Source organism: Antedon bifida, chromosome 1 (genome assembly GCF_963402885.1).
Source record: "Antedon bifida chromosome 1, ecAntBifi1.1, whole genome shotgun sequence".
Lineage (NCBI taxonomy): Eukaryota > Metazoa > Echinodermata > Crinoidea > Comatulida > Antedonidae > Antedon > Antedon bifida.
Genome location: NC_136226.1, coordinates 628,599 through 642,624, shown reverse-complemented (window position 1 = coordinate 642,624; position 14,026 = coordinate 628,599). Strand labels below are relative to the sequence as shown.

Sequence of the window (14,026 nt, the reverse complement as noted above, 5' to 3'; positions counted from 1 at the left end):
GACTTTCTCCAAGTTTCTAGATTTTTGTTTCTTTTTCATTTTCCCCTCCAGTTAAAGTATAGTTATGACACGCCATTTGTGCCTAAAACGTAGACTACACTACAGCGTTGCTTTAGGAGACGTGTGTATAGAAACAATGTTACCCAAAGCTAGGTTAAAACTTGCTTATTATAATTGTGGATTCGTCTTAAAAGAATGTAAATATTACCGTACTTTACAATTACAGTTAATGATCCATGTAAGAAAGTCACGTGTCAAAACCAGGGAACATGTTCGTCCAATCGCAAAACATGTACAACCACCTGTAGTTGCAGAACATGCTACTCCGGACAGTTTTGCCAAACAGGTGAGGCCAGTGTGGATTAATGTTTTACCTTTGCAAATTTGTCAAAAATTACTTGTCAATACTGGAAATTTGAAATTCCCAGTTATTATACCAAAACCCAGTAAGTGGTGTATTTAAGTTATTCCTATACCACTATGCAATTAATCCTTGGTTTAATTCGCAAATGTGTTTCATAAAACAGAAAAAAACCCATGTGATTCAAGGAATTGCCGAAATGGTGGTAAATGCATTGCTGATCTAAACTCATGTACCTCAAAATGTGACTGTCCCAGATGTTACATGGGAAATAACTGTCAAACTGGTAAGTTAATCGACTTCTTTAAATTAATACCTTTTGTGGAACTTAGCCACCAAATAAAAGTACTTGAGGTAGGTTTGTAAATAAACCAACATCTACAAGAACCAGATGGTATCGTACTAAGTGACTTTAACCATACACAAAAAGCAAACATTATTATATTTATTTATTTGTTTCTTTTGAAGCCAAAAATCCATGTGCCAACATCAACTGTCAAAATGGTGGAAACTGTGTATCAGATCTGAACTCGTGCACTGGTACATGTAAATGCCCTACATGTTACATGGGCAACCGTTGTCAAACACGTAAGTTAATTCAATATCGTACATTTCATGAGTGACGGAGCCAATCAAATTGACACGAGTAATGACATTATCATTTATATTTATCAGAGTATACACGTGCGCGTCAAATGATTGATAGAGCCATTTTGAGTCGAGTTGTATTTTGGTGGTTACCGATCCAAGTTCACATTCTATAGACCTAAAGAGAATATAAATTTACCACGGTGAATATGCGGTGAACTACTGTAGGTAAATAAAGTAGCCAAAGTTAACTCTAAGACGCCGAAAAACAACTCCCAAAGAATTGTAATTTTGTGTAGAGAATATTTGTGATGTTTGTCTTGTGAAACTTGTCACCATTAAGAAGGACAGTGAATGAACTCTGAACTCTATTTTACAGCAAAGAATCCATGTGCCAACATTAACTGTCAAAATGGTGGAAACTGTGTATCAGATCTTAACACGTGTACAGGAACATGTGATTGTCCTACGTGTTATATGGGCAACCGTTGTCAAACCGGTAAGGATAGCATGAGTGTAAAATCACATCAGCATTAAAAACTTGATTCTTACTAGGACGTAAACGCAACGCAAGGACGTAACGTAAGCGCAACACAAGCGAGTTAACCAAAGACAAGCGACAATCGAATAATCAATCCCTTGTTATTGGTCAATTGCTTGCGTTGCTTTTGCGTCCTTGCGTTGCGTCCTATAAGTTGGAACCAATCCAAGATTTTAATAGCTCACGTCATCATAATGATTGAACCATACTGCGCAACCTTTCTGATCAAATTCTCTTATCTTTTGCAGCAAAGAATCCATGCACCAACATTAATTGTCGAAATGGTGGAAACTGTGTATCAGATCTTAACACGTGTACAGGAACATGTGATTGTCCTACATGTTACATGGGCAACCGTTGTCAAACTGGTAAATAGTTCAACGTATATCGCAGAACAACGGTGGTATGCGCAAAAAATGGCAATTATCTACCCTTTAAAACGCTCACGTCAAATGGTGGTGTCTCTAACCGCATAAAGAACAATCTAATATGATTTGTATTCTTTTTTCTTTTGCAGCAAAAAATCCATGTGCCAACATTAACTGCCAAAATGGTGGAAACTGTGTATCAGATCTTAACACGTGTACAGGAACATGTGATTGTCCTACGTGTTACATGGGCAACCTTTGTCAAACACGTAAGTAGCATTTAATATTCCAACTCGTATCTTCTGGGAAAGAGAGTTAACACATGCATTTATCAACAACATAAGAACGCGTGACAGTAAACATAATCTTCTTCAATTTGATGAGAGGAAAGGATGAGAGAAAAGGAAGAAGGAAAGGAAGCACAAAATTATTAAACACGCACGTCAAATGTCAGTATTATAATATAAACAGCCTTTTAAACGCGCGCGTGACAAATATGATAGTACCATAATTAACAGTGTTTAAACGCGCGCGTGACAAATATGAATCATCAGTGTTTAATGGCAGTAAACCTACGTAACATTTCTCCAACATCAAACATGTTTTTGTCCTTTGCAGCAAAGAATCCATGTGCCAACATTAATTGTCAAAATGGTGGAAACTGTGTATCAGATCTTAACACGTGTACAGGAACATGTGATTGTCCTACATGTTACATGGGCAACCTTTGTCAAACCGGTAATATATTATACAATATTTAAATAAATTAATACAATTGATATAAAACCATTTTTTATTTACCATTCGTATTATTAAATTATAGCTAAGAACCCATGTGCTCAAGTGACATGCCAAAATGGAGGAACCTGTGAAGCAGACCTAACGTCATGTACCGGCACGTGTAAATGCAGAAGTTGCTTTACTGGACGATTTTGTCAAACACGTAAGATACATTGACTTACTTCAAATCCATTGGTACAAGGTTTATAAGCGAGGTTCCTCAGTTATATGTTTTGGTTATTTGCCACTGTATATAGCAAGTGGTCTTCCCAATCCCTGAATGCTGTTCTGGTTTAAACTAGACCAGAATCTGGTCTAGTATAAGGAATTGTTCATACCTTAAAACATTTTCACTTATAATAATCTTGGATTAAAAATTATTTTTAAGTAAGTAAGTAAGTAAGTGTGCTTAAGTATTAGTGTGCTTAAGTATTAGTGTGCTTAAGTATTAGTGTTCTTAAATACAGATAATTAAACTAAAATACCTAAATGTAATGTTTCTTAATTATAGGAACAAACCTGTGCAACAATGTTGAATGTCAGAATGGTGGTACATGCGTACAAAATGATGATACCTGTACGACCACGTGTGAATGTAGAACATGTTTCAGAGGAAACCGTTGCCAGACACGTAAGTAAATGCCGATAAATATACATAATACAAAAGAATGTATATATTCTTTGATAATACTAAATTATGAATACCGCCTCTCTTAGCATGGTTGTGAACTGACAAAATGGCGTCACGTGTAGCGCCAATGTGAACACAAGTGATATTCCTGGCAAAACACATGAATAAAGAACCACAATGTTAAACATTATAATTATGATCACATGTTTAGACTTATAATATACTAGACCTATCTATATAGCACTTTAAAATATCACATTTTTAAATAACGAACAATTTTTAAAACACACATCATTTATGACACTATTGACGTTCCATAGGCCGTAACGGCTCTGAAAGAAAAAAATACACTTCATTTGCTATGATATTATTATTTCTATTTATCACTATTGAATTATAATTTATAACATTATATTAATTTACTTTTAAAATTCAATATACTATTTCACTATTACGATTCTTACTATTCTGCTAACATAATCAATACTATATTTACTTTAGGCTACATTTTGTTGTATTTCTAATACGTGCAATGATAATGAGTACACGGAGTACCACATAGTTACATGTTATATTTCTTCCTCTAAAAATGCACTACTATACATTTCGGGAAAACGCCGAACGTTTTGCAATTATTATATTGATCCAAAAATCGGATGACCACTTATTTTGCATGTTTCATTTACCATTCAATTTCACTGCATATTTAAAACTACCGATAGCTGTTGATATTTGCAATAATGTTAATTGTGAGAATGGAGGAACATGTGTAGCCGACCTGAATACGTGCTCAACATCTTGTAAATGTACTGAATGTTACACTGGAACCAGATGTCAAAATCGTAAGTCCTAAACGCATTCATCGTCGAATATTAATTGCTATGTATAAACCTAGGTACAACGTTTTGTTGATATGCTATAGCGTTTACACATTACGTTTTGTAAGTTTTGCATATGGATGTACTATCCAAAATAAAGTAAATGAAATGAATGAATGAATAAGATCGAAGATCATAAGATACAATTTGAAGAATTTACAACCAAATGCTTGCAAACATAACAAGTATATTATTACTATTTCTGATTAATTGTTTAGCCATCAACATATGCCGAGGAGTGAATTGTCAAAATGGAGGAACGTGTAATGCTGATCTCGACAAATGTGAAACCTCTTGTACCTGCAAACCTTGTTTTACTGGGGCAAATTGTGAAACACGTAAGTTATTACCAAAATATAGCTTCGTTTCCATTTAAAAATAGAGACCCCTTTTTATGGCTGAGATGAACATAATTAAGTCAAAGTAAACCAGATTCTAAAAGTGACTTTCTGTTAAAATATTTATTTCCATTTCCATATTAACAGTAGGCCTAAGTCAATGTAATAACGATGATTCAATATTGTACAGAAAAAAAAATCTTCTAAAAATATGTATTCTATTTTCTAATGTGAAATGAGATTTGTATATATATCTCTGTTTAAAAAGTCGTCAATTTTCACAATATCAGCAATATTATCATGAATTAACCTTTATAATGAAATCCATTTGATGTTATTATCCAGCCGTGGATATTTGTAGCAGCGCCAATTGTGAAAATGGAGGAACATGTGTCGCTGACTTAGCCACCTGTACTACTTCATGCAAATGTAGATCTTGTTTCACCGGAAGAACGTGTCAAAAAGGTAAGTTTTTAGCAATTACACAATTTATCATATTATATCATTAATTTCGCTAAATTTCAAATACAGTACAAAGTAAGACATAAAACAGTACAAAAGTAAATCAATGAGGTAGGATCACCTAAAAGTTATAAATAAAAATAACTGTCGAGAGACTTTCCACATTGAAATACTTACATAAAATCACTATAAATTTACACTTGTATAGTGGCAAAATAAAGGTTACGATTGTAAAGGTGACGTACCTTCGTTTACAACTCCCCAAAACACGTGGCCCGGTTTGTTTTCTACGAGTACTTCTCTTCCTAAAATGTTTAGATAAACCCTAAATAAATGATATTACATTGATTATCAATGTTTGTGTTTTTTCTTTCGAAAAGAGGTTAGCATTTGTCGTGGTGTGAACTGCCAAAATGGCGGAACGTGTCAAGCTGACTTCATGACCTGTCAGACGTCATGCACGTGTAAATCTTGTTTTACCGGAGATGAATGTCAAAATGGTAAGTATCAAAGAACAAAAACCGGAGGGCTGTTAAACCTGTTAAATAACCTTCATCGAATATAATGAAAAAGAAAGATTCATTTTTCAAAATACTTAGCATGTTAGAATGACAATGATTATAGTTTCTACTTCTTCTTTTTAGCCGTAAACATTTGTAGCAGCGTTAACTGTCAGAATGGAGGAACATGTGTAGAAGATTTGAACAGCTGTACCACATCATGTAGATGTAGGCCTTGTTACACAGGAGACAATTGCCAAATACGTACGTTAAACGTAGACACTTTCTAATTACGTAAGACTGAGCTGTGGCAATTTCGTCCAAACTTGAACAATGACGATGAGAAAGATAGCGATAATGATATTGAGAAAAAAAATGATATGCTGATGTTTTTGGTAAATAAAATGTAGAACAATTAATTGGACTTATAAAAATTGTTTTCTAGCTCTAAAAATCTGTGAAGGTGTTACATGTGAAAATGGTGGTACGTGTAGAGCAGATTTAAATAGATGTGAGACCAGCTGTTCATGTCGTCCTTGCTTCACTGGAAACAAGTGTCAAGATGGTAAGCATTGTGTTTCTTGTAAATTGTTCGATAAGGACAAGATGACGGTAACGTCTTTCTTGAATTTTACAGCTCTATCTACAAACTGACGGCAAAAAAATGTGATTGCCCAATTCCAATTATGGTAGTGATATGATGTCATCTTGTCTATAGCCACATCAAACCTTCTTTTTGTCAAATGAGTTTGGTAGTGTAGACTGAGCTTAATACTATATTTCAAAATATTTAAAGTGAGTGTCACCTGTGGACACAAAATAACGTCTATATGCATTTATATTGGCCTACACAAGCTCTCAATATCACTGTTGTTTTTATTGTTTTAATGTATACACAGTATTATGCAATAGTTATTAATGTTTAGGTATACTTAAATAAAGTATAATTTGTTTTTTCTTCAGCCGTTGATATTTGTAGCAATGTTCGTTGTGAAAACGGAGGAACGTGCGTCCCAGATCTTGCTACATGTACAACCTCGTGTAGATGTCGATCGTGCTTTACTGGAAACAAATGCCAAACTGGTAAGCTTTACTTTTATGGAACAAAATTGAGTACGTAAGGTATATAGATAACGTTCTACAATCTAGTCTTTATTATCTAACTTCAAGCACCAGACCATTCTTTATTGGACGTTTTATACTTATTTTATTGGATGTTTATTCATGGTGATTTCACCAAGGTAATAACATAACATAATAATATTTATTTCCACAAATAATAAAGCAAAATACAGAGTAGCATAATACTGTAAATATACAACTGATAATGAACATAAGTAATATAATGCAAGAAAAGAAGTTGGTAAGTGGAAAAAAAACAGGATGCTGAGTTCAAAGCTGAGATCAAATGGTTACACGTAGCTGCGACACGATCAGTTCCATTTCTAAATGGAGAAAATATGTACATAGTACAGTACTGTTGGTATTTGTTGCAGCCAGACATAAGATCAAAGGAGTGTTACGAGTTCCTATCTTGGCAAGGCAAGCTCAGTGACCTGTTGTTAGATTGCCTTGGTTCCACTAATAAGTGATTTGGTTGTTACAACTAGGCGATTAAACAATATCACGAGATTACATCTAATGGTGCTAGGTTCTTGTAAATACTACTTTTTTTCATCATCAGCTATTGACATTTGTGCCAACAAAAATTGTGAAAATGGAGGAACATGTGTGGCTGATCTTGGAACATGTTCAACGTCGTGTGTCTGTAGGTCCTGCTATACTGGAAATAAATGCCAAGATCGTAAGTACATGTTGTAAACATCGATAATTAATGTGACATTTCTGATGAACCAAATCACGCTCTTTGTAAGCATAGCAATTCGAATGTGATATTCTGAAAAAAATACCTGTTCAATAGGATGCATGTTCTATCTACACTATCAAACTATTTTGACAAAAAAGTATGATGTGCCCAAATATGGTAGTGATATGATGTCATCGTGTTCATATATGGGCACATCACATTTGTTTTGTCACTGTATATTCTATTACTCAATATTAATTGAATATGATGACATGATTGTATTTTGCAGCTGTTGATATTTGCCGATCAGTAAATTGCCAAAATGGAGGAACGTGCGTTGCTAATCTGGGAACATGTACAACATCCTGTAGATGTAAATCTTGTTACAAAGGAGAAAAATGTGAAACACGTTAGTAAAACTGTTATATCATAATATATATACAATCAGATGCTGATACTAGATGATTTTCTTCTTCTAGCCAATCCATCTCACATACGTCATCCTCCTCGGTTACTTCTGGCGCGCAGTCGAACCAATATTATAGACCTATCTAGACTCTATCTACTACCTTCCCGTTCACGGCCTACTTTTCGTTTTTCTGACATCTATTAAGATCTGCCTGCACTATCACACTTCATGTGACAAATCACATAAAGGTTGATAGTGTAGACAAAGCTCTACTTCAATTTGTCTGACTTCTATTAAATCAAAAAGTGTTTCATTTTGCATTAGCTGTTGATATATGCCGAGGAGTAAATTGTCAAAATGGCGGAACATGCCGTGCAAATCTTAACAAGTGTGAGACCTCTTGCACTTGTAAACCTTGTTTTACTGGAGCAAATTGTGAAATACGTAAGTAAAAAACAGATACCATACGTTACGTTAAATACATCACAGGTGCTACAAACTCAAGAGGTTGTTATTATTCTCCAAAATGGTCACCGACATTTTACCCATACTTTTGTCCGACATCCATAGACCAATATACACAAACCAACAGTGGTGTTATTAGTCTAAAGTGAGATACCTAAACCTATATAGTAATGATGGCATTAGGTAGTATCTCTCAAAATATCTGCAATATCCAACAGTTATGTAGTATAAAACGACAAGCATATCAATGTCAATGTGTAATGTCTTATCTTAAGTCAGTTGATCTCCAGGTGTGTATATTAGTTGATCCAGTCGTAAGTATATGCAAATGAACAATATATATATTGAAATCACTTTTATGTGCACGTATTTTAACACATCATTCTATATCAATTATAAAACACGTGATCATAATTATTTGTTTTTATTAATGTAGTTATTTATCATTCTGCAGTACTACCAGTACCAATATGAATAACTACGGCTTGGTTCCCACTGGGACGCAACGCAACGACGTAGGCGCAACGTAACGACGGAGTTCGGATCAGCCATCGTGATTGGTCAAATTACTGACGTTGGGTTTACGTCGTCTTTGCGTTTCGTCCTAGTGGGAACCAAGCTTAAGTACGCTAATTAGTACGTCTTTGTTTACAAAACAACAAAAGCCCAAATTCAGAACATGGAACTGTAATTCATTTTATTTACCAGGTATTCCAATCTGCAACAGTGTTGAATGTTTGAATGGCGGAACGTGCAATGCTGATTTTAATACATGTTCAACATCATGCACCTGTACCAGTTGTTACACTGGGGATAATTGCCAAAATGGTAAGATATATTCTGCCAAATGTTTAATTTACTAAGAATTAATGCATTTTAAAATAGGAGGCCTAACTTTGAATAAACCCAAGAAAAACGTAGTATGGAATTATTTCTTTGTTTAAAAGGAATTATACAGACAGTAGCCCTACTGTATATATATATTTGACGTAAATTTGTACTAATATAGCCTACTCAGTACATGAGAATAGTATCGGATGGTGTCGAACCCACGAATCCCATATTAGTAGCCCCGACCTTTATACCACTAATCCTGGTTGACTAGAATTCGAGTGAGCAGTGAGTAATGTATTGTTATCATTTCTAAAGCTGTTGATATCTGTCGTGGAGTACGATGTCAAAATGGTGGAACTTGTAACGCCAATCTTAACCGATGCGAGACCTCTTGTCAATGTAAAGCTTGCTTCGCTGGACCTCAATGTCAAGTCGGTGAGTACACCTACAACATCCATTTTGAGGGGGAAGTTAGGACCTGTTCACACACACAATTGTTGCAGGTTTGCCGCAAACACCAACATGTTTATAAACAGTATTGGTAGCAATTAACTTTGAAGGCAGTTATGACCTGTTCATACACACTATTGTTTGCCGCGGTAGCAATTAACTTTGAAGGCAGTTAAGACCTGTTCACACAGTTCAGTATTAAACTGTGCAAGTTTGCCGCAAACATATGAACACATAGTAACAAAAGAAACTATGGGAAAGAGGCATTTAAAGTATTTTTGTTTTAATAAATATTTTTCAGCTTTGAATCCATGTGACGGAAATAGTTGTCAAAACGGTGCTACTTGTGTAAAGAACATCGAAGAGTGTTCCTATGAATGTAGATGTAGAAAATGCTTCTTCGGTGATAACTGCGAAAGCGGTAAGTGTGCAAAGATATTACTAGGGTTGAGTTGTTCCACTATATTCCCATATACTTATAGTTGGAATTAACCATCTCAAATTCTGCACATCCCGATTGCTTGAAGGGGTAGCCATCCCGATTATCACCCTTAGGCTTGGTTCCCACTAGGACGCAATGTAAGGACGTAACGCAACGCAAGCAAGTTGAACAATCACATGCGATTGTTTGAATAATCGCTTGTGATTGATCAAATCACTTACGTTGCGTTACGTACTTGCATTGTGTCCTAGTGGGAACCAAGCTTATGGGTGAATGCACAACGCCAATCACGACGTAATGGATCATCCGAACTGTAGAATTGATCAAAACATCGTCGTGTTGCGTCAAAAACAAAGGACACCAAGCTATGATGTTGACTCCGTCCGTTATATAGTATAGTTCTAATTTATCTTTACATTATGATTTAATTCAACTTTACAGCTAGAGATCCATGTGCAAACAACGATTGCCAGAATGGTGCTACATGTGTACCAAATCTAGATACATGTAGTTTCACATGTAAATGTAGAGACTGTTACAAAGGAGACAAATGCCAGACAGGTAGGCTGCAGATACATTAAATGTGATGTAACATTGAGATCTTACAGTGGTAGCCATTTTACTATTCCTTTGGTCCAATGCAATCATTGTAATATCCAACTGGGGTAGGGATACATCAACATCCTACCACCATTAAGTAGTTACTTACTTACTGTAACTTAGTAGATAGACCCGTTAGTTCGTCCGAAGAGCCCTCAATATTATTTTTAAAGAATTGGATCTTGTTAAATAGGACAGTACACAATACACTCGAGAAAGATATTCTGATAATATTTCAATTATTTTATTTCTTGAACAGCCAAGAATATATGTGCTGGAGTTAACTGTGGCTTCGGCGCTAACTGCGTAGCCGACTTACAAACATGTACAACCGACTGTGAATGCAAGAAATGCTATACTGGTGATAACTGCCTTAAACGTAAGTTTGACACTTTCAATCGTGATTGAAATCGTGCGTTTTTAGTACGTAAGCATCAACTTAAGTTACTAACGCGTTTTGATAAACATTTGAGAGTTATTGAAAATGTTAAATACAGTAATCGATATGGATTGTATTTTAAACTAAAGCTTAATAATGAGATAGAGTTCATGTATGTAAACCAGTAAAATAACTTAAAGACAGTTTCGTCAAGTTGTCAGCTAGACTTCGTCAGTTGTTTTGTGTGTAAATGTTTTCACATTACTACTAAAGCTTGTTTGTCTTTATTTAGGAATCAACCCATGTGATGAAAACAGTTGTCAGAACGGAGGAGTGTGTATTCCAGACGCACGTGATTGCAACAAGTTCATTTGCCGATGTTCCCATTGCTTCACTGGAGACAGATGTGAAATCAGTAAGAATCATGTTTTGTAAAAGACTAACATTAACCAATAAATGAATTGTTGCAGCAAGTTGCTATGAGCGTAAATTATAATGCGTATTCCTTGTTTCTATGGACGCAATTATAACAACCTGACACTTGAGTCTTCATTTGAACGGTTTTGGTCACCGTAAAACCGAAATCGATTGCTCGTACGGTCTCGCATCCCAATATCAACGGTTGTCAAGTGCCTTGTACGCAACCAGATCTTTACCTTATTTCTAAAATATAATTGAAATATACCAGTACTGTGCATTATATTGAGAGGTGTGATTTCAAAAACAATTAAGACTAATAAGAAATTACTTATTCTACATTCTATCTCATAAATTTCAGATCGATCTGAATCTTCATGCAAGAACAACCCATGCAACAATGGAGGTACATGTGTAATTGATCCACATTCTTGCCAAGCATCGTGTCAGTGCAAACCATGCTTCGATGGTAGATTCTGTCAAAGTAAGTCAAGTCTTATTCACGACGACGATTCCCTCCCACCACCCACCAAAAAAAAAGAGAAGACAACGTCACCTATATTTTAACGCCAACGCAAACATTCCAGCGACTAATGTAAATTATAAAACGACGATGCCGATTGATAGAGTGTAGGATTTGCTTTGGACGCAAAATACATCTTTAAATCAGTTCCACTTTTAAAATTTTTGTTATGTTATTGTTAGTATTATTAATATTGTATTGTTATTTCTACAGAGCATGCAGACAACCCATGCGCCAGCCGGCCATGTCGCAATGGTGGCACATGTGTTGGCGGCAGTGGCTGCAGTGATTACACCTGTAAATGTAGATATGGATTTTCTGGTCCAAATTGTGAACAATGTAAGTACAGTAGTAGGACAAAATGTCATTCGTACTCTCTTGGAATTTGATTGGCAGTTATGTTGCTGGTTCACGCTCAAACAAGTCAAGTATGACAATGCATGACGCACACTCCATTGCGAGTACGCTCAAACAAGTCAAGTATGACAATGCATGACGCACACTCCATTGCGAGTACGCTCAAACAAGTCAAGTATGACAATGCATGACGCACACTCCATTGCGAGTACGCTCAAACAAGTCAAGTGTGACAATGCATGACGCACACTCCATTGCGAGTACGCTCAAACAAGTCAAGTATGACAATGCATGACGCACACTCCATTGCGAGTACGCTCAAACAAGTCAAGTGTGACAATGCATGACGCACACTCCATTGCGAGTACGCGCAAACAAGTCAAGTGTGACAATGCATGACGCACACTCCATTGCGAGTACGCGCAAACAAGTCAAGTATGACAATGCATGACGCACACTCCATTGCGAGTACGCTCAAACAAGTCAAGTATGACAATGCATGACGCACACTCCATTGCGAGTACGCGCAAACAAGTCAAGTATGACAATGCATGACGCACACTCCATTGCGAGTACGCTCAAACAAGTCAAGTATGACAATGCATGACGCACACTCCATTGCGAGTACGCGCAAACAAGTCAAGTATGACAATGCATGACGCACACTCCATTGCGAGTACGCTCAAACAAGTCAAGTATGACAATGCATGACGCACACTCCATTGCGAGTACGCTCAAACAAGTCAAGTATGACAATGCATGACGCACACTCCATTGCGAGTACGCTCAAACAAGTCAAGTATGACAATGCATGACGCACACTCCATTGCGAGTACGCTCAAACAAGTCAAGTATGACAATGCATGACGCACACTCCATTGCGAGTATTAGTCTAGGTTCTACTACTAGACGGCGATTCATTTATTTTTGGTAAAAATATAGATATTTTGGCAAACATGGCGTTTCATACGTATAATACTGATGTGTGTAAAATCGAAACAACATAGAAATAACAATAACTAGAAACTAACGTCTATGCGATTCTGCGCAGTAACTCTTTTTTTGGAAAATAACATTGCGAATTAATATATCATTACTTATTTATAATATGTTTTAGTTCCATTTAATTTAATAGGATTATTAATATATTTTTTTCTTTTTCTACAGCAAACACAGGAGGATATTAGAGTCACTGTGTTGTTGTTTACTCACGAGTTCCAACATGAATGTTAAAGAAGTCGTCGTACAAACTGCAATATTTCAAGACGAGATATTATTTTAATTGCAACAGTGCGAGTAGTATCTTAAAAGATCAATAATAAAAATGTCCGGAAATCATGATGTTTTGCCCCTTATATCTAATTTTATCCAACAGTGCCAGTTAAACGATCAATGATAACAAAAATGTCCCAACATCATTCTATTTTGTCCCTTATATTCAGCAATGTGAGGAGTCTTAAGGTTAGAAGATCAAAAATGTCCCAAAATCATTCTATTTTGTCCCTTATATTCAGCAATGTGAGGAGTCTTAAGGATAGAAGATCAAAAATGTCCCAAAATCATTCTATTTTGTCCCTTATATTCAGCAATGTGAGGAGTCTTAAGGATAGAAGATCAAAAATGTCCCAAAATCATTCTATTTTGTCCCTTATATTTAGCAATGCGAGAAGTCTTAATGAAGATAAAAAATGTCCCAAAATCATTAAGTTTTAACCCTTATGTTATATTCAACAGTTGGAGTTGCTGCTCCATGGTCAAATTGTTACAAAACACACACCCGAAAACAACATAGATAGATAGTTCGAGAGGGGGATAAATTTTTCTTGGGTTATAATTACAATGATAATTGATTGATGTTGACGATACTTTACGTAGAAATAAATAAAGCAGAGTATT

At 35.7% G+C, this 14,026-nt stretch overlaps 1 protein-coding gene across 1 annotated transcript; it reads left to right on the top strand.

Moving 5' to 3' along the window:
- Positions 1 to 136: 136 nt before the first annotated feature.
- LOC144835714 (uncharacterized) lies at positions 137 to 14,011 on the top strand. The gene is made up of 27 exons (XM_078690824.1): positions 137 to 446; positions 528 to 647; positions 830 to 949; positions 1,329 to 1,448; positions 1,739 to 1,858; positions 2,008 to 2,127; positions 2,477 to 2,596; positions 2,682 to 2,801; positions 3,150 to 3,269; positions 4,366 to 4,485; positions 4,831 to 4,950; positions 5,328 to 5,447; positions 5,592 to 5,711; positions 5,893 to 6,012; positions 6,411 to 6,530; positions 7,132 to 7,251; positions 7,544 to 7,663; positions 7,988 to 8,107; positions 8,837 to 8,956; positions 9,278 to 9,397; positions 9,714 to 9,833; positions 10,296 to 10,415; positions 10,714 to 10,833; positions 11,126 to 11,248; positions 11,612 to 11,734; positions 11,987 to 12,112; positions 13,298 to 14,011. The coding sequence occupies exons 1-27, from the start codon at positions 137 to 139 to the stop codon at positions 13,315 to 13,317; spliced, it is 3,342 nt and encodes a 1,113-aa protein (XP_078546950.1). The 3' UTR covers positions 13,318 to 14,011.
- Positions 14,012 to 14,026: the final 15 nt, after the last annotated feature.